Source organism: Anas acuta, chromosome 2, assembly GCF_963932015.1.
Source record: "Anas acuta chromosome 2, bAnaAcu1.1, whole genome shotgun sequence".
NCBI classification, from domain to species: domain Eukaryota; kingdom Metazoa; phylum Chordata; class Aves; order Anseriformes; family Anatidae; genus Anas; species Anas acuta.
Genome location: NC_088980.1, coordinates 142,082,283 through 142,104,842, shown reverse-complemented (window position 1 = coordinate 142,104,842; position 22,560 = coordinate 142,082,283). Strand labels below are relative to the sequence as shown.

At 33.6% G+C, this 22,560-nt stretch overlaps 1 protein-coding gene across 1 annotated transcript in view; it reads left to right on the top strand.

Annotated features, from left to right (window-relative positions):
• Nucleotides 1-22,560, top strand: part of CSMD3 (CUB and Sushi multiple domains 3) — a 668,812-nt gene that overhangs the window by 99,996 nt on the left and 546,256 nt on the right. Inside the window, 1 exon segment of the mRNA XM_068672527.1 lies at nucleotides 13,207-13,319. Coding sequence (XP_068528628.1) covers nucleotides 13,207-13,319 — 113 coding nt within the window.

The window sequence follows — 22,560 nt, the reverse complement described above, 5'->3', positions numbered from 1 at the left end:
GCAGCAGCAGCAATACTGCACCAGCTAAGACTCCCTGATTCCCATCCATAAGCTGATTCATCAACTGGAGAGCCAAGGAGTTATTGCCAAGCCTCACTCACCCTTTAATAGTCCTGTATGGCCAGTGTGAAAGTGTAATGGAGAGTGGAGGCTAACAGTGGACTATCATGGTGTGAATGAAGTCACGCCGCCTGAGTGCTGCCATGCCAGACATGCTAGAACTTCACTAGGAACTAGAGACAAAGGCAGCCAAACAGTATGCCACAATTGATATCTGTAATGCATTTTTCTCAATCCCTTTGGCAGCAGACTGCAGGCCACAGTTTGCTTCCACTTGCAGGGACAGCCAGTACACCTGTAATTGACTGCACCTGGGATGACAACATGTCACTGCCATTTGTTACAGACTGATCCAGTCTGCACTAGAACAGGGGGAAACTCCTGAACATCTGCAATACATTGATTACGTCATTGCGTGGGACAACACAGCAGAAGTTTTTGAGAAAGGTAAGAAAATCGTCCAAATCCTTCTGAAAGCTGGTTTTGCCATAAAACAAAGTAGGGTCAAAGGGCCTGCCCAGGAGATCCATTTTAGGAATAAAAAGGTAAGATGGACATCATCAAATCACAATGGATGCGATCAACAAAATAACCATGTCTCCACCAACTAGCAAAAAGGAAACACAGGCTTTCTTAGGTGTTGTGGGTTCTTGGAGAAGGCATATTCCAAATTAGTCTGACTGTAACACCTCTTTATTGAGTGACCTGGAAGAAGAAAAATTTCAAATGGGGCACTAAGCAACAACAAGCCTTTGAAAAAATGAAATTGGAGATGAGACTGTGTGGTGTTTTTACCCTGCTGGGCAGCTGAAGTCCATATTTGCCACTCTCATACTCCTCCTCCTCAAAGGAAAAGAAGAAAATAGGATGGAAAAGGATCAAGGGTAGAGATAAGGACAGGGAGATCATTGTATATTAAAATAATAAACCTGAAAACACAAACGCAACTTGGTTTATGATCAATTATGTTTGTTTGTTTGTTTTTTCTTTCTTTTAATGATAAAAAGTATGTTTGCTTAAACAAAGTACATTTATCCAACTGGTATTTAAAGGCTATTCCTAGTATTTAATTCAAAGGTAAAATTCTAAGACAGATATGGAACTGGACTAACCTGCAGTGCTCTAAAAAACATATTTACTCTGTACCTTGTCAAATATGAGGTGTTCTGATAATAATATTTGCATTACAGGCTTTGCAATAGTTATCTCAGTGGTTTGGAAAAGCTATACACAGAACTTTTATTACACAGTCATATACTCAGACAATAGTCAATGAAAACATTAGAAAGTTCCTGTGGAGATTAGTTTGTTTGATTATTATTATGAGTAGCAAAAAGTTACAACTGTGACAGCTTATGTTGGCATGAAATATAAGTAGCTAAGTAGCTAACACATCTTTTTTTTTTTTTTTTTTTTTTTTTTTGGTGCAGTATCCTGTCTGCAGTAATGATCATTTCCTTTAAAAGTCTTGTTTACTGTACCATCTGATACTGTTTACAAAGATTAATTTATATTAAATGTCAAAATGTCAAAAATCACTCATAAAGTGGAATTAAGACAACACAGCCCAGCCTAATGTTTGAAAACAGCAAAATATATTAATAGCTAAGTGGACTCAAATCTGTTTTATATATTTATTTTTATTTAATCCTATCCCACATTTAAAGTACATACTGGGTGCAGACCTGGCAGAACTATTTGCATTTATACAAGCATAGCTATTGTCTAATAGTATATAAAGAGACAAACAGTAGTTGTATCTTCTTACCTCTTTACAGCAAATGTAACAGAATATCTTAATTTTTCTTCCTTTAAATGGTCGTGACACTCCAAGAATGGGATTGAATTTATCTTTGTGCTAAAATTCTGGATTATCAGAATATAATCAAAAAGACCTTTTCCTGATAAAGTTTTCTTAGCAATGTTTAGTAGAAGTGTTACTTTGTATAGAAAAGCAGTATTTTATTTTTAAATGGCTGTCTCTAACAGTGGAGCAGTACAGATATTCAAAGAGTGTGTTCTTAAAACTGTAAAACTAATTACTCAGTTATTGCTGCAATAACAGTTCTAGTTATTCTTTAATATTTAAGAAAATTAGAGAAGCATTATGTTAAAATTTTTGAACAATAGTACAACACTGTATGCTTTCATGCATAGCAGAATGACATGTAATAGACTACATTCTCAGGCTATATATAAAATTGAGAATAATATTCTAGTGCATTTATTGTTGTCAAGGGTAAGCTGCATTTTGTCCTCATGACTTTTGGAATGACTAACTATGTTTATTACCTATTAAGAATATATATATAGTTGAAAAGCTCTGTACTTTATATGCTAACTAATTTGTTTCAGGCAGGTGATGTTTTTCAGTGGTCTTTTATGTATATCAAGATAAAAGCTTGGTTTTCAATTACTCAGAAAATGCAGATCACTTTATTTAAATGGCAAAGTTCAGAGCAGGGATGTAAAGGAACTAAAGGTGTGATTCAAAGCCCAGGGAAATCAGGGGGAAGATACCCAGTGATTATGTTGGATTCTGAATCAAATTGAGTGAGCACTAAGGATCTCTGATATATATATATGTTTTGATTAAAAGTATAATATAAATAATAGTTTAATAGTATAATAGTTTTTATAGAAAGTGTATAAAAAGTTTTGATGGTAATGATGCAGCCATTTTAAATTGATTGTACACATTAATTATAATTAATTATAATTAATACATTAATTTTGGAAAAATGCTCATATTAAGGGAAGATTTTCAAAAGTGCAGGTTAGAACTGGGTACCTGATACCTTTCTGTTATTTTATACCAGATTAAAATGTTTCACTGTCCTTTGTAAACAGCAGTTCTTTTGATCATTACCATTTCTTTCTGTTCATTTCTTATCATAGGAGTTCTTTGAAGACAGCAGTCTATTAATTTGAAAATTACACTTAATTATTTTGTTTTGAAAAATATGAAAATTAACTATGCTGAGATTATGTTTTTTTGTTTTTCCTAGAGAAACTTATACCTTTTATTTGTGAGGACAGAAGATCAAATCGTTCACATGCATTGATTTTCAGGGGGTAAAGAAAAAGTTTTAAATAAATATGAAAATCTACATTTCCCTAGTCTGATATTTTTATTAGATTTTTTTCCCTCTGAAGAGGGACCTTATTTTCAATTTTAAACTCAGCATGGATTTTCTTAGATATGCTTTTTACCTTCTTGATTGAAACTTCTGTCAAGCACAAATGTGTAAAATTTGCTGTGACTTTTTGGATATAATAATCAATATGGAATTATATACCTAACTGTTATGGGACTGAAGATGACTCATTTATATTCTATGTGCTCATGTAATATAAGCATTAATCTACAGCCCCTTACTTATCTGTGTGTTTATTTATTTATTTATTTATTTTTATGTTATTCCACTTATGACATGATGCGGTAAATAATGTGTTCAATATCACAGCTTTTTTTTTCCCCCCCAAATCTGTTTCCCTTACAATTTTAGATCTGCAATTAAAAATATTTTCCATTTTATCTTGGCTTTCTCCTCTACTTTGTTTTGGATGTGGCTGTCTCTGTTACCCTGCATTTTTCTGTTATTTTCTGTGTTATGATCACTTCCTCTCAAGCAACCAAAAAGTTTTGCTGTTCCTCTAACCCCACCTCAAGGGCATTTTGGAATGGATATGGGAAATAGAAAGATTAATTTCTCACTGCAGAAGTCTAAAATGAAATCTTTACACATACTTCATTCTCCACTGCAGTGGATTCAGGTTCTGCCTTAAAGTACCATATGCCTTTCTGTAAAAGGATAGCAATATCTGGTGTTGGAGGAGGACGATTTTTCTCTAACATCTCCTGAGCTTCTGTCTTACTCTTTGCTTTATACTCAGGCTATATTTTCTCCTTTAAAGTGAACAGGAGACTGAGAAAAGTAGGTAGCTTTTGATTTGGAGTACAAGATTTCTGGAAGAAAATGGAATGAAATAAAATCCATGGATTATTATATATATATATATATATATATATATTTAACTACTGCAGTGCAAGCTCTGAAGTATGTTTTCCAGCTAAAATAGATGATGAACTGATAGGATTTATTCTATTTTTTTGCTATTACTCAACAATGACTTTATATTCTAAGAAAGAGATTTATAAAATATATTTATATATTTACATATAAATATAAAATAATAGATATAATAGCAGATAGCTTTTCCTCCTTCACATGCCCTGCCACTACAACTTTATCTATGTACCAGAACAGAAATGACATGTACAATGATAACGTCATTTTGCTCATGGATGAATTCCAAAACTTGGTAGAATATTTAATATAAGTTGAAGCTGCTCTGGAAATTCCTGACACTTACAGTGTTGATAAGCAAAATATGGCATCTCTCCTTTCCATATCGTGCTATTTTCACACATTAAGGTAAAGTTACAGAAGATAGTTAAGATCATCAAAAAGATTGTTGTCACTTAAAGAAACAACACTGGCTCTGACCTTGGTTATGTTTGATCCTTCCCGTCACTTCCATTGGCTTTGGTACTCATCAGGTTCATCACCCTGTAGATATCACCCTTTGTGAACTGTATAGGCTTGTTTTTGTTTTTAATGGATTAGTTCTTCAACAGGGTGGTTAGATGAACCAATTCACAGAGGACTCTGTAAAGCCTTGTGAAATCAGTGGTAGAGCTGCGGGAAAGCTGGAAGGAGGAGTCTTCTGCTCTGGTGCTTAGAAAGCTCCAAAAGCTATGCTATTCATCCTAACCCAATTTTAAGAAGAGAAAAGTAAACTCTATTATCATAGTGGTTTAGATGTTAGAGAGTAAAAATATATACTGCTTTTTTTTTTTCTTTTTTTCTTTTTTTTTTTAAATATTGTTACATTTAAAGAACTCAAAAACATTTTTAGGTCCTTAAAGTAAGTGGTTTGATATGTTTTACTCTGATCTATTTTTCTATCCAAGAAGCAGCCAAATCCAGACCCTAGAGATTTTTAAAGAATGTTTTTGTATGGTAGTGAGATATATGGTTCTTCTTACTCCATTTTTTTTTTTTCTTGATATTTTTGATGTATTAAGCTCCATTGACTGTCTTAGGAAAGGTAATTATATTTAATGTCTGCTTCACTGATGATACTAAAAATGAGCGGAGAGTTGTTTAATAAAAATTTCAGACTGATAATGGATAGTGACTGCTTTTAGAAACATTCTTTGTAAAGAAAATGATCACACCAGAAACTGATGAGCAATTTATTCTTTAGTTAAAAGCAGCTGTTCAATTAAAAATATTCAGCTTTGGCCTATGATCATTATTTTAAATAATGAACAGTTCTCTGCATTTTGACAGGGAAAAAGTATCACTTGAACAAATAAATTAGTTAATAAATCATATGCTGTTTTGATAATCTTTTTCTGAATACAAGAATTTTTTATTAACAAATTATAGTGAGAGTAGGACTTGAACCCTGTCACTCTACTGTTCAATCTTGTTTGCTTTGTTCTATAGATTATTAAGACAAATTTTACTTATTTTAAACTGAGTAGACATACAAAGGTGTAGGAGTTACTCCTATTCATATCTGAATTGAAATTATTTTTTAAAAACAATTTTTCAATTCTTAACTTTCTTTCTAACTTTATGGCTAAATATTTGCTTCCTGAGAAATCAAATAGGAAGACCCAACATTAGTTAAATTTTCTAAGAATGCCACAGGTTAAACTTGCAATAGTAGCAGCTAAAATTCAACACATTTAATAAGTTCTCAATGTGCAAATGTGAGTGCATTCATAGCCAAAATCTTAAAGACTGAGCAGATTCATACTAAGTTGTCTACAACTGAGTAGTAGTGCTTTTGCTTTCTATTAAGTTTTTGAGATTTCTTTTTTTTTTTTTCTGAACTGGCATGCATGAATGACAAAAGTTGTGGTGCATTGACTTTGGCTGGCTGTCAGATGCTCCCCCCCCCGGCTGTTTTGTGTCTCCCTCATCAACAGGACAGAATGAGAAAATGAGATGAAAAAACTTGTGTTGAGATAAAGACAGGGAAAACACTTACCAATTACTATCACAGACATAACAGACTCAATTTGGGGAAAATTATTTTATTGCTAATTAACATGGAGTTGGATGGTAAGAAACAAAGACAAAAACTAACACTCTTTCTTCCCCCTTCTTCCTAGGCTCAACTTCACTCCTCCATTCCTATCTCTTCTGAGTGGTGCAGGAGAGATGGGGATAGTCCATAACAGCTTCTCTCTACTTCTCCTTCTCCTCATATTTACCCTTACTCCAGTGTGGGTCTTCGATTGGCCACGGTGTGGATATTTGTTCCACCGTGCTTCACAGGCTGGAGGATAATCACTGCTCCAGTGCATGGAGCACCTCCTTCCCCTCCTTCTCTTACATTGGTGTCTGCAGGGCTATTTCTCACTTTCTTCCCCAGGCAGCATATTGCCCTAATGAAATCTGCTTTCCCAGAGGCACCACTTCCTTGGCTGCTGGGTTCAGCTTTGTCTTGCAGTTGGGCCACTGGAAATGGCTGGAACTGACAGTATCTAACACAAGGAAGCCCTGGCCTGTTCTCATAGAGCCTCACCTGTTACCCAAGGCTTGCCACCTGTACCTAAAGCCCACATAAAATACACAAATTACAAAGCCTCAAATTAGTTACACTAATAAATAAATAAATTAACTAGCCTCACTAATTGAGGCTAGTTAACTATGAACTGTGATATTTTTGTATCCTTTCTAAAACTGGCAATTCTTTCAGTGATATACTGCAAAACTCTGAATTTACTTACTAGCTACGTGTCCAATCAGCTTATGGATTCTTTTTAAACTTTTGGATTAATAAAATAACTAGTTCAACATATAATTTCTTATCATAAGAACCTCTTATCAGTTCTAATTTGCCACTCTTAAATTTAATAGAAATCTATTATTGTGAATTGATGAATAGATTTTCTTTAAATTAAAATAGTTATTTTCTAAAAGTATAGCAGAACACTAGGAAATAATATAATATTTGATTATTTGAGTACTATAGGAAATAAATAGTGGTTAAATGGTGGAAAATGTTTAGAGAATGAAGGATTAGAAAGGGATATAATTCAATATTATGATTATAGTTATTTTTACAATATTACAATGTTTAGTTGTTCTAGATTATTTTACATTACAATATAATGATGGAAAAAATGGAGCATATCTACAAAAACAATAAAATCCTGAAGTTTAAGTCATTATTTCTCTGTCCAAAATGTATTAATATGTGTGAGCAGTGACTTAATTGCTATCATAATCAATTGTATGATCCATTACTCACAGTTCCTTTTTAGTATATCTGATCTTCTCTTGGACTAAGTACTATCACTCCTTGACATTTTAGTCTGTGATGTTTTCTGAACCTGCTGTTTTGACATGGTTTGTTGTGCTCAAAATCCAGAAAGGCATGGATGCATGAATAGATCCATTGAAAATGGGTGTGAGAAAAGACCACAACACTGAACATGTAAAGGGAAACTAGTTTTGCTCTAACAGTTACTAGAACAATCATAAATATGTCATCATGAAAACGTTGTTGACTTGATTTTATAGATAGGAGTCTCAGACATTTAGATATTTAATTTCTTATGTCTAAAAAAAGCAGTAGTTTCTTACACTCAGAAATGTTCTGGTTTGATTTTAAGATGTTTTCATTATTTTCTTTTTTCATTTTCATTTTTTTTAGTGTGAAACTTAATTTTTGCTTTTATCTAAATAAAAAATATAAATAAATAAATAAATACACTTGAAAAACCTACCCCAAGCATCTATTAGAAAGTAAGAGAAGTAAGATGTCTTTTTGCAAATACAGAAATATTCCTGTAAGGTCTGTACAAGAAATAACTAGCATTATGTACTAACAAAGACTTACAGCTGTTTTACATGTTAATCAGTTAATTTTTACTTAAGTTATGGTAAACAATAAAACGCACTAATTTGTCCTAGTAGCTCTGTACTTCAATTTATTTTCCACCATCAAACTTTTGTAGGTTGACATGTTAGACATTGTGTTTCTCTTTGGCAATCTATATTTCCTTAGTATTTTCCCCTGAGCTTTGTTTTCTTCCTCTCTAGCCTCCACCCACTAGCTACAGTATTTTCTTCGGATCAAAGACTGTAAGAAAAAATGACAGAAATTTGGGCTTTTACAATTCTAAATCCTGATTTCTTTTTCTTGGGATGTGTTCCTTCACTGGGGAGAAGAGTACTTTCCTACTTTGGTGTACATTGTGACAATAAGGATGTTAGAAGTACAAGGAACTCAATTCTGGTATTTGAGGTCACTTAGATATGTTAGATCAGGTGAAAAAAATGCTACTAGGCGACTGAAGAACTTGAATATGACACTGTATATCAGGATATGGGCTGTTAAGAATTGGATCAAACTTCCCATAGAGGGTGGGCCATCTTCATCCCTGTAGATTTTCAATATTCAGCTGAACAAAGACCTGAACAACTTGCTCTGATCTCAGAGCTGACCCTTCTTTGAGCTACAGGTTAAAACAGAAACCTCCTGAGGTCCATTCCAACCTGAATTATCCTGTTTTCCTGTAATGTGCAATAAATATTTGGAGATATACAGTCAATTTTTGTTGTTGTTTTTGTTTTGTTTTGGTAGGACAACCTTTCTATTTTGTAAGATTAATGTAATTTTGTTAAGAGGCATGGGAAAGCCAAAGCGAGCTTGGAACAAATCTACTTCTTTCACTTGTAGGGTTCATTCTAGTTTACAGTGGACACTGAGAAGATAAAAGATGCTAAAAAGATTACATTTCAATCTCAAGCACTAGGCTGTGGAATTCGATATAGAAATCCAATATTGAGAGACTGAAAGACCCGTACAACATTTTGTATGTGATATAGACAATTCAGTTTTAGGGAAGAAAGAGAAACACTGAGGTAATACCTTCTGGGCTACTTAGATGTTGCATGCTCTTATGTAAAAACAAGGATATATGTAAATGATAGTTGTAGATAACTATTTCTTTTAAGTAATTTAATTTATCTTCTTCATAAACATAAAATCACCACTGATGTTTAAATAATGTATTTAATGCCATAGATATCTTCAAAGATCTTAGTAGTGTAATGCATACTTTAATTTTTAAATGCATATTCCCTTGACTGTCCTAGTTTTTTTCATTGGCTACCTCTTATGATTAACTGCTACTGCTCTTTAACAATCTAGTTTTTAACTATTTAGTTTTTAGTTGCTTTTGCAACTTTCTGCTATTAAGTTTATCCAGTTTACTGTTCAGAGATCATATTTATGAGGAATTATGGGAGAAATACTGAAGAAAGAAATGCCACAAAACAGGGTGAAACAGATGCTACGTTTTGCATTGTCTTAAAAGAGAACAACCAGACATATGTTAGTGGGGAAATAATTAATTTTAATTTGGCAGTCAAAATCCGAATATTAAATTGAATACACCAACATTTTAAAATTCATACTTTATTAAGTAATCATATATTCTCTGTGATATCTCAGTATGCAAAATAAGAAAATTCCATAGCATGTACAACTCGGGGGTAACCAGAAACAAATATTTATTGAGTATTAGCAGAGAAAAATGAAAATGTGCCTTTTATTTCAATCAACCAGATGCAAATTTTATCTGACCACAATAAATGCAGAAGGAAACTGTGGGTAAGAAGAGCAATATCTTTCAAAATGCAAATAAGCAACCTCTTCAATGGAGGATATCTATGCTATTGTTTCAATTGCCTCCCTCCCCCCACTAATCAGAACTAGTGGGAAAATATTAAGAGTTTGGCACATAAAAACACAAATTTGAAGTTGAATGGTTGCAACATCAGGCAAGTCAGATATTAATTTTAATCATCTGCTACTTTCCAAAGGAATAGAAGTGTATGTGAATATACTAACATGCAGATGCAACTTCACCAGCTAATAGTTAATTCATCAGCATATAGTCCAAAAAGAGCAAGTCCTATCAGTACCTTCCTAAGTTATTATTTGGTAAGCACTAAATGGCAGTGTCCACATAAATAATATTTATGAAGTTACTGGACATAACTTCAAACAATACAATTGTCAGGAATACTGTATTATTTTAATGGGAGTAGACCACTGTTTTTGCAACTTTGTTTTTTCATGTACTATGGTTTCTTATAATAATATTCTCCAAAGATTATTAAGTTACATATGTATCACATGGACCGAAAGTTTGAAAAATTACATTACTATTAAAAAAAAAAAAAAGTTACATTAATATTACAAAGGCAAAAATTATAATCAGAAATATTACATTTGTGCTTTGAATACATCAGATAATTTAACGTTTAAAATATCTAATATGGAATAATGTCTCTACTGTCTTCAGAAAAAATGGCTTTTTCTGTGGAGAAGATTCTCAGTGAAAAAATGAAAAGTATTAATTTTACTTACTTTTATTTTATACATAGAATCTTTTTCAGAATCTATCTTCTTTGTTTGATGTAAAAAAATAAATGATTATTTGGAGATCAAACTAAAAGTGAGAATGGATTCTGACACTTTTTCTAATTTTGCAAAGTTATAATAAATTGGCATGTTTTATGTTTCTGCATTATTTCGTACAAATTAGAACCAGTAGAACCAGTAGTGGAAGGAAAATTAAATAATAAATGTAGTAAATAAAGAAGGAAGAAAAAAAAAAAAGAGAGAGAGAGAGAGAGAGAGAGCACTTGAGCTCCTATAGAGAAATTTGAATTTTAAGTGTGTTTAATATGTGTTTGATGTGTTTGTGTTCAGGAGATGACTGCTTACTTGGCATGTGCCCCACCTAAAGGTTTTCTTTTTTGGGGCAACCTAATCTAGTTGGTAGCATCCCTGTCCATTGTCTAAACCTGTGATGATCAGATCAATGTAGCATATATTACCTTGCAGGCATTTTGCTGTTTATCTGCTATCTTTCTCCTTGAGTTATTATGGACTTGCTTTATATGATCAAAGAAAATTATTCTAGTTAGCATTTGTAGCTTTGTGTAGAATTTTATATACAAGTGAGACTTAAGACCTGGATTACACAATGAATAATACTCAAGTTGTCACATTACTAAATAACTTCAATTGTCCAAGCAAATTACATTCCATTTCCTTTTGAAAATTTGTAGTAGTTTACCAAATAATATTATAGAGGAATATCATTTTATTCTTATTTAAAATTCTTTTTAATTTTGCACCCACTAATCCACAAATAAAAACTTTTTTTTGTTTTTTTTTTTTTTTTCAGACAAATTTCAGTGCAAAAATGAAATTAAAGAAACAATCAATCATTACCTTTCTGAGTAGCAGGATAATGATGGTGATAAATGTCACATCCCTGAAAGCTAAATGTCATCATGAACAGTTGTAATAATAATCTTTTAGGAAAAGAAAATGTAGGGGATGATAAGCTAGTAATGTCTTCATTTTAAAACTCCCTTACCCACGTTGTGCATACAAGCCACTCATAAAAAAATAAACACCTTGGCATAAATTTGTACTTCTTTCTTGTGGGTATGTGTTCCACAATTCCCTCAAATCATTGAGTAGGTAAATAGATAGGAGCTGAGTGCTGCAAATTAAATTTTTAGTGAAATTATTTGGCTTGGTTTTATCTTGGTCAGTTTATTTTCATGTGGTGATACTTACCAATGGATCAATGTATTTATTAGATTACGAAAAAGTTAATAGGAAATGTGCATTTATCTTGACTTGTCAAATAATTATACTTATGCTCATTTGGGAGAGGTAAAAATCTTATTAATTTGTTTTATTCTTTGAATTAAACTATATTCTTGCAATCAAATTTAAAATGTGCTTACTAAATCCAAAGTGTTCTGCAACTAATACTCTGCCTCTGCATATTAAACATAAGTTGTTTAAATCTAGTCTTGGTTTAATTACATTATTCGTGAAGATACAAATGACAAAACCAACGACAGGTTTCTGGATACATGCGTTGATGACTTCTTGCATATAGATCTGTATATACATCTCTTTAATCATCATAACTACTTTTTTTCATCTATTTCCTGGTCATTATGCTGTAACAGTACCTTACCATTTGGTTGTCTTACCAGTTATGACTGTAACCAAGAATTGTGGACTACAGTGCTCAGCTACGAACACATGAAAACAATTTAACATTAAACATTAATAAAGTAAGTCAACCTATGCTGCTACACAATTGCCACAAAAGACAAACTGGGCTCTAATGGCATGTCCAGATTTGCTGGTGAGCATACACTGCAAAATTATTCAACTTGTTCTTTAGATTTTTTTGTCTTGTAGATAGCATGGGGATTACTGGTCTGATACCTTGATGAGGTTATATTCTGAAGCCTGATGAGGTTATATTCTCCTAGAATATTTCCAAATCATTTAGAAAAAATAAATGCTGCCATATGTACATAAAACAAAAAGAATGCTTAGAGATGGATATCTGTAGTGCATGTCACCAGTGCTATGAGTACACAAAAATTGTCGTTTCATATGCATCTCACATATAGTGAGTGGGTTTAATTAAAAACAAACAAAAAAAACAACCAACCAACCAACCAAACAACAAAGCAAACAAAACAAACAAAAATTAAAACACTCCACCAAACCCTCAGCTCCCTAGCAACCCTGTAATTCACTTCAAGAGAGATTTCTTTATGAACTTTTTCTTCATTTTCCATTATACTGCAGCAGAAAATTCATCCACTATAACTTTTAAGACAAGTCCATATAAAATTAATAATGCAATAGAAATTTGAACATAACCCTAAATAGTGTAAATTGGCTGTTTTATTTTTTTTCTTCCGTTGATACTCTAGACACTTTTTAAAGTCCAGTTTCTATATCATACAATCATCTCTACCACACACATTTTCTCAAACCAATGTACCTTACCTGACTCAGTGTCCATTAAAACTCCTCATATTTTATACCGATGTCTCAAACTATCATAAAAACTTTTAAGTTATATATAATATATATATAATATACTTTAAGTTGTCTGCCCTTTCAATGATGAAACAGCAATATATTCACAGCAAGCTATAATACAGTTTTAAGACAATTAACCATGAGTTGCATTTTTTTTTTTTTTTGTAGATTAACAGGATTTCATCTTCCTCCACCTGTGACAAGTACAAAATCTGTATTTTCACTGCGCTTGACAAGTGACTTTGCTGTTAGTGCTCATGGGTTCAAAGTTTACTATGAAGGTAAGACATGCTTAACAAAAGGATTTGGATTTTTTCTCTGATGTCTATACATAACAAAATTAAATGTCCTAGCTGTGCAAACACACATATAAAGCTTATCCACATTACTTTTCTTGCAGTCATTCAAATTGCATGACTCCCATCTGAAACCAAAAATCTTAAAAAAAGATTTCACCCAGAAAAGATTTTCACCCAGAAAAGAATCTTTTTTGACATTTACTTTAATAATGCCAAATTTTTGAATTCTGAAAAGGAAATCTTAATCTTTCTAGTCTTTCAAATTTGGTCATCCAAATTTGTGTCAAGATGCCGCTTGTTACTCCTGAATTTAATTAGATATTTAAATTTTTATCTGCAAATTTCATGATTTTGCATAGAAGAAATGCTGACTCAGCTGTCTGAACTACCATGAAGCTACCTCACTACTGTGGTTTGGCAATTGTCTGCCAATTTCACACAGACCCTAGAGCAAGTGAGATGGCAGATGCATTCCTGAAGTCTAGAAGTTCATAATAGTTCATAATAGTTCATAGTTCAGTTTCCATGTTCCAGGAAAGATCTTGTTTATAATCAAGCTCACTTAAGTCATATTTGAAGAGCTGGAGTATATGATCCATCCATTTTTTATAATAATTTTCTTGGCACTGAGATTATAAATTCTAACATATATTTACATGATATAAACAAAAAGTATTTTCTCTCTTTCTCTTTTTCCTTTTCTTTCTCTTTTTCCTTTTCTTTCTCTTTTTCCTCTCCCTCTCCCTCTCCCTCTCCCTCTCCCTCTCCCTCTCCCTCTCCCTCTCCCTCTCCCTCTCCCTCTCCCTCTCCCTTTTCCTTTTCCTTTTCCTTTTCCTTATTGATGTAAGGACAATTAATCTTTTTGCTTCCGTTAAATGTATCTGTTGGCAAGTTAGGAGCTATAGTAAACATCCTGGAAAAGCTCCGAGGCTGTTGTTGTACCCTACTCAGGCTGTTGTTGTACCCTACTCAGTCCATCAGCAACAGAGAACTAATCTTTCAGAACATAAATAGCTGATTCACACTGAGATCTACGAAAATATCCAAAATCTGGTAATGCGCATGAAGAGAGGCCATAGAAATCAAGCAGCCGATACTGACTCTGAAGTAAAACGTCTTCAACAATAGACATAGCTTACTTTCAGCTATAATGTATTAGAATGCTACTTCACACAGAAATTCCCACCTATATACAGTTATGTTAAGATAATTTACAAAATAGACATTGACTCTGTGTTAACAACTGATTTTGGCTGGATTATAGCTGCTTTGTAGTTTGTTTATGTTTCAAGTGTTCAATAACTTTGCTCTCCAGCAGTGTGATTACAAAACTGCTGTAAAGTACTGTGTAATTACAATGGAATTTTTACTTTGCAAAATGTGGTACATCCTTCTCTTATGCATACTAGGAAAATATGTAGCATTTTTTATGACTGATTTGGTTTCATAAATCAAAAAATTTAAATTTACTATATATAGTATCATCTGGTATCCTCATACATTGCATACTGAAGGGTTTTACACTACCAGTGCTAGCAGAAAGGGTACTATGCATTTCAGTTTGACAGAGAATGATTAAACCTAAAATGCAAGATCAACAATGACTTCACAGATGACTAGCTCCTCAGATAGTTCCTTTGCAGGCTAAAATATCATGCTCATATCTAGCTCCTAAAATCACTGAGAAATGTGAGTAAAAAGTATCTTCAATCACAGAAAACAGTATTTTAGAACAAAACATAAACATGTTACCTTTAATTTGATACTTGTGGTTTTTTTTTGTTTGTTTGTTTTTTGAATCTCAGATTTATTCTGTAAAATCAGAAATATCAAGATCAATTAGGCTAGACTCCAAAGTTCTAGTTCACTGGAGTCTCTTATTTAGGAGGCCAGAACTACTTATTTGAGAGCTGCATTAAGGCAGCTATATTCAGTGAGAGATTTTTTTTCTTTCAGTGCCTCTTTTTTTGATTTCCTGTGATACTACTTGTCTTTATACCCAACTAGCAAAGAAACGAAAACTCATTAGTTGATATTCATCTCATGTCTCATTCCTTAATGTGAGAAAATAGATGTATTTAAATGATAATCACATCAGATCAATCTCTATTTCTGTTCGTGTACTCTTTGTGAAGGTGTATAACCCTGCAATCAACATTTTCAGATCTGGTTCTACCTAGTACCCAATTTTCAACAATGTTGATTGCCCAGTAGCTCCTTGTTAGCTTCCCGATGAAACATCTGCATACTTAGTACCCCTAAATATCAGATCCATACTTAAGTGCTTCATTATGGATATGTAATTTGAGACCTAAAATAGAAATGATTAGCAACATCATTGCAATAAAGCAAAGTTATAGACAGAGATAGCATGAGAGGACAGGGTGAGCAGTATAGACATATACCTGAACGGTTCAGATCCAGGTGTAATGTGATTTGAAAAAGAAGGAACATATGTTTCACAATCAGTGATTATTTAAAATACTTTTCTTTGAAATGTTTGGGCATAAGCATATGATTAAATGGAGTGTATTATTTTTCATTATCTTAAAAAATAAATAAAAGTAAAAAGGCCTGTCAACATCTCTTTCTCTGTCCTTGATATATTATCTCATCCTTGATATATTTTCAGTTGAGCTGAAACTCAGTAAAAAACTCCAAAGTATCTGACAGAGTCTGCGAGACATATACATCTACTGTGGACTTTCTTGGCATAGGAAAACAACAAGAATATTTGTGGAAACATTTAAAATATATGATTGAGTAAATAGGAATGTACTTACCAATCTTATATAAGCCCCTGGAACTGCATCAAATCAAATTAAATACTCAACAGACTACAGAAATACCCACTCTGGACTCTTCCTCTCAATACTGTAAGACTCAGTCTGTATCTTTCCTCCTTCTGTCTTTTCTTTCTCCATGTCAAATTTGGGTTAGCTTTGGTACCATTGTGCATATACTTCTTTATGTTCATTTTTGAGAAGGAATGCATATGAGAAATATACCTATAAAGCATGACACCCCTAAGGTGGGGAAAGGATTTAATGAGACAGAACTGATACAGATTACTGAAATGAAAAATACCTCCCATACAGTGACAGTAGAAAATGATGAAATACAATAAAAAAATAAGGTGTTTTTAAGAAAAACACTTGATCTACACTAGTTTTCAGCAGAGTGCTTTTTATTATTATTCATTTAATCACTGCCCAATATTATAGCTTTGCTGGCAGGAGTGAGGAATGAGGGAATTGCATGTCTGCTGATTCTCTAATTCTCTGCCTTTTTTGTTGCTGTTGTTTGTTTTGTTAGTTAGTGCTGTTTTTTTGTTTGTTTGTTTGTTTGTTTGTTTGTTTGTTTATTGAAAAGTTTCTATCATCCCTTTCTTTCATAGTAGCTTCCAGGGTTTGTATAACATGTATGGGCGGTAATATGTAGAGGAGAAATGTTATAATTAATCCCTTATTTGATCATTTAATCAAGTCACTGTGTAGTTCTTCCTTTTTTATGTTATTTTCAACATAATTATTTTGCTTTTTGAACAGAAGAGTTTGAGATGCACTTTTCTATTTCCTGTTGTCCTGAGATATAAGGCAGCTTTATTCATTGTGACTGGGAAGGGGAAATAACAGCTGCTAAGAAAGAAAGCAATACAGTACCTTGGACCACACAGCAAGGGGATTCAGTGAACATAGTCCTGTTTTGAACAGTGATTCCTTTTGTACTTACTGCGTTATTTTACAGTTATTAAACAGGTATCTGGCATAGTTAAAAATCATTGACTTCAATAACAATTTTACTGATAAAGTTTGTGGCAGTCTTTATTCAATGTAAAGATGATAGGCATTTTTGTGCTATTCTATTGATTACAAGCAAGAAAAAATAACTTCATTTATGGATTATTCATATACTGAAAACTCTGAATGTCCTGGATGTAATAATTTATAATTAGTTATAATAGTGTTATGAAATATCATTTCATTTTTTTGAATGTCTACACTTCTTATTTAAAGCTGAAGTATAACACTGGATTATTAGACACTATAAATAATGAAATGGTCTTGATGTTTTCAGTGGAGTGGCACTGTAGGAACACAGCAATCTAGTTGAAATGCTTTTTGGGGGTTTTGAGAGCAATGTTAAACATGTCAAGATTGATCTCATCTTCATTGATGATGGGAAAGAGAGGTAGGAAAGTAGGTGGTGTTTATTAACAGAACAGAGTTTCCAGTTAGTGACTTTTAGGGACCAATCATGCATTCATTTCAGAAATACTCAGAAAAAAAAGGTAGCTGATATACAGGATTATTGAAGTATGTATAACAGAAATATTATTAGGACTTAAACTGCCAGGATGTGAATGTTAAAAATAATTTTGGCAGTTTGTACAGAGCTAGAAAATGTGAACAAATCTATTGAATCTATGTAATCTATGTAATCTATTTTTAGCTGTCCTGCATACCAGAATTCAGAAATGTGGCTACAGATAATCTAAATCTCACATTTAGGTAATGTACACCAGGTATTGACTGTATTAAGCAAACAACATCACAACTAATTTCATATAAAAAAAAAATAATAATAAAATAAAATAAATAAAATAAAAGGACTGTTATTGAATTATTGTTTAATGTTGGAGTGGTATCTGTAAAAGGTACACTTAAGTGATTGCTAGGTTAGTGTTGTAAAAGCCACAGACTTTAAGCTGTAAAGTTTTCACCAAACTTACTATATGACAGATACTTTAGGATTCTTTCTTTTCTTCTTTTTTCTTTTATTGTTCAGATTTTGCCATAGCTATTTTGGGTGTTTCTGCTTTCTGTGAAAAGATTGTTTTAGCAAGCCCTTACTAAAAATGGAATTAAATTACATTTCCCTACTGTTTCTTAAAGAAAAGTCCAAAAACATACACACTCAAAAGAGATGGTTTAAATTACCTAAACATATACATTCACCATGGAAACTCCTGTTTTCAAAAATGAAACATAATAAATATAAGAAGGAAATCTAAATTCTGGATATTTACTCCCATTCAACTCAATGAAAACCAAGGGGGAAAAAAATAGTCCTAGAGCTTCTTCCTTTTGACAGATGCTCATATCTTCCAGTATGAGTATCTGTCATGTTTTCTATGTAGTCACATAAAATGTGACTACATCTAATATAGAAAACAAAAACAAAAAACAGAAAATACCTCAACAGTGCCTGATCAGACACTACCCACAGCATGTGATTTAAAAAAAAAAAAAAAAAAAAAAAAAAAAAAAGAGTGTGCTTGGATGTTCAGGGAAACATCCCTGAACATGTTTTGTTCTCTCTTTTTGAAATTTCATTTCACCCAATTCTCTTGATATTGCAATCACTAATTAGGATTTGGCTAAAGAATAACTTCTGGAGACAAACTCAGCCATTAAAAACATCAAGATCTTAGAGAAGCTATCACTTTCTTTGATTTCATTGATTACCCTGCCACACTTAGAATTAAAACTTTGATTTTTAACTTCTAGTCACTGGCTCTTGCTCTGTTTTTATCTGCTGGATTACAGGACCCTTGATATTAGCATCTGTTCTTATATTAGGTTTTTAAGTACTGCAATAAAGTCACATACTTCAGAGTATTCTTTTTCTTTAATATGAGCTTTTTAAGTCTTAATATAAAATATTTCATTCCAGATTATAAATTATTTTGTGTTATTCTTTTGTGTTTTTATCATTTTGTGAGTGTCATGAATCCTAAACATTTTCTATGCTGTAAAGAGAACTAATTATAACCACGTGAATATTGCATTTGCCCCTTTCTGCAGTTTTATCTCAGTCTGAGCCCATTTTATTTTGTTGTCTAGTGCATTTTTTTCATAGAATCACAGAAATATTGACCAATATCTTGTGCAGTCATGTTGCCCAAATTGCTTGAAGCAAAAATATTTTCTTGCTGGTAAATCAGGTTATCTGTGACTATCTTTAGTTGTATCTTGAAGGCCATTGAAGAAGATGTTTCCTTGGTGTCTTTGAGAAGTGCTCTTATGTTGCACTACTGTCCTGGTGAAAAATCTTTTCGTGACACTCAGCCTGAAATTCTCAAGTTGCTATCTTTATCCACTGACTTCTTCTTTTTAACTGCCTTTCAAGTTGCTGTAGGCTTCTTCTCTGAGCCTTCTGCATCTGCTGAATTTCAACCAGTCAGTTCCCTGTTTATATCAATCCATATATGAAGTCAGTTCACTCCATGCCAGACTTTGTTCTTTTTCTTATTGAACTTTATGAGGTTTCTATTGGTTCAGTCCTCCAGTTCACTAAGGTTTAAACTGTCATTTGGCATATCAGTATTTCTTCATGGTTCACTCTTATCTGCAAATTTGCTAACAGTGCACTGAGTCACCCAGACTGTTCATGAAGATGTTGGACAGTATGGGTCCTAATGCTGACTGATGGGTTATTTCAGTTTCTTTTATGCTCATAATGATCAGTAATGTTCATCCTGCCTACACTGCATCATCTGCCAAATGAGAATGCAATGGAAAATTATACCAAAAGCCTTACTAAAGTCAAGTTATGCTAAATCAACTGCTTTCACTTACCTTGTCCGCGCAGCAAGTCGTTTCTTCTTTGTAAGGAAATTTAAAAGGTGAGAGTGTCTGCACCCTTAAGATTATCCAGTCAAGGATTCTTTCAATACAAAAGGGGATAATAAATAAGTAAAAGGAAAAACAAATGCACACAGAGACACAATCACAGAATGGCCAAGGTTGGAAGGGACTTCTGAATCTCCTGATCACCATCTTATCCTCCACATGCTTGGAGATGACCTCCAGGATGAGCTGTTCCATCACCTTTCCAGGGATGGAGGTGAAGCTGACTGGCCTGTGGTTGCGTGGGTCCTCCTTTTTTGCCCTTTTTGAAGACTGATATGACATTGGCTTTCTTCCCATCCTCAGGCACCTCTCCTTTTCTCCACAACCTTTCAAAGATGATGAAGAGTGGCCTAGCAATAACATCAGCCACACATGTGTGCATTCCATCAGGGCCAATGGATTTGTGAATGTCAGGTTTGCTTAAATGATCTCTGACCTGATCCTCTTTGACTAAGGGAAAGTCCTACTTTCTCTGGACTTGTTTTGTCTTTAGGGTCTGAGATTCCTGAGGGCTGACCGTAGCAATAAAGGCTGAAGCAAAAAAGGCATTGAGCAACTATGCCTTCTCTGTATCCTTTGTCACCAGGGAACCCAACCCATTCAGTAGTGTGCCAACATTTTCCCCAGTCTTCCTTTTTCTACTGATGTATTTGAAGGAGCTCTTCTTGTTGTCCTTGACATCCCTTGCCAGATTCAATTCCAAATGGTTCTTAGCCTTCCTTGTTGCATTCCTGCATACTATGAAAAAATCCCTATATTCCTCCCAAGTGGCCTTTCTCTTTTTACACATGCTGTAAATGTCCTTCTTCTTCCTTCTTCTGTCTGAGCTTCACCAGGAGCTCCCTGCTCATCCTGAACCCTTTGCTTCCCTTCTTACTCATAGGGATGCACCAATCTTGAGCTTTGGAGGATGTGAAGTCTTGGACTCCTCTTCCTTCTAGGGCCTTAACCCGTGGATTCTTCCAAGTAGATCCCTGAAGAGTCCAAAGTTTGCTGCCCTGAAGTCCAGGGCTGCAATCTTATTTTTTTGCCCAGCTTCCTCCTTGCCAGGTCATGAACTACACCACATCATAGTCACTGCAGTCAAGGTTGTCCTTGACCCTCACATCTCCCCCTAGACTTTCCTCATTTGTTAATAGAAGGTCCAGCAGAACACCTCTCCTTGTTGGCTTCTCCACCAACCATGTCAAAAAGTTGTCATCAATACACTTCAGGAACCTCCTGGACTGTTTGTGCCTAGCTGTATGGTCTTCCCAGCAGGTATCTGTGTGGTTGATGTCCCCCATGAGAACCAGGGCTTGTGACTGAGAGGTTATTTCCAACTGTCTGAAGAAGGCTTCATCTACCTCCTCTTCCTGATTAGGTGGCCTGTAGCAAACACCCACAACAGTATCAGCCATGGTACTGGCTGATACTTAAACCCTTTAATCCTTACCCATAAACTCTCTGCTCACTCTTCATCCACCCCTAGGCAGAGATCCATGCATTCCAGTTACTGTCTCATATAAAGAACTCCACTGCTTCACCTTCCAGCAGTCCTCTTTCTTTTTTATATGAGGTACCATGATTAAGGTAGCCAGACCCTGGAAGATAACACCAACAATCTAAACGTTGTTTGGTTTCCTTCGCTTGGTCATAGTCAGAGTTCTCCTAACCAGAAGGACTGAGATAATCCCCTTTGCTCTCACCCTCAGAATCCCTTAGAAATTTTAGATCTCCTTAAGGCCATATTACTATCCTTTGGTGAAAAGCATGAGGCAGCATTTGTGTAGCTGAACAAACAGCTCTTGCTCTGAGAAATTACAGTCTGGGCATTAGGAAAGAAGCAAACTTTACAGGACTGTAGGTCTGGCTTGTAAGAAGGGGGAATGTGCTAGGCAGAGTGTGTATCTAACCATTAGTACATCTCAAAGGCTCTGTATGGCTTTTGTGTCACTTTAATAACACCATGCAAAAGCAAAGTTAAAGATTGTTCCTGCATCCAAGGGTTTACAGTTGTATTTTAGAAAAAATATGGAAGAAAAAAATCAGCAAAATAGAACTTCTATTCCTTATTATATTTTAGGTTTTTGTATTAACAAAATAACGTATCATTTGTAGTTAAAAAGATATGCACTTGATTATTAACAGTATTTTATTCTACCATAACTATGCATTTGACCTTACTTGTTGCCAGTTGGGTACTACATTTTCTTTTCTAAATCCTAAAAATTAGATAAATAAATAAGAGCTAATTGATTAAAGAGCCACATGGAGAACTATGCCTAGTTTTGTTCCAAGCATAATAGCTGGAGATAAATTAATCAGTTATAACATATGCAAAACCTCATTACTGGAAAGTTAAAAACAATTAGCAATCTATCATTTCTTCTGCCTTATGTCATACTTAGATATTATTTAAAAAAAAAAAAAAAAAGAAAAAAAAAGACAATATTTCAGTGTTTTGTTTAGTTTATTTCTTTTAGAATAATGTTGCTAAATAAACCATGTTTATCAACCTGTTCATATCAAAATTTAATTAAGACAGTAATTAATTTGAAATCTTAATTGATGATCCTTAAGGGTCCCTTCCAACTCAGGATATTCTA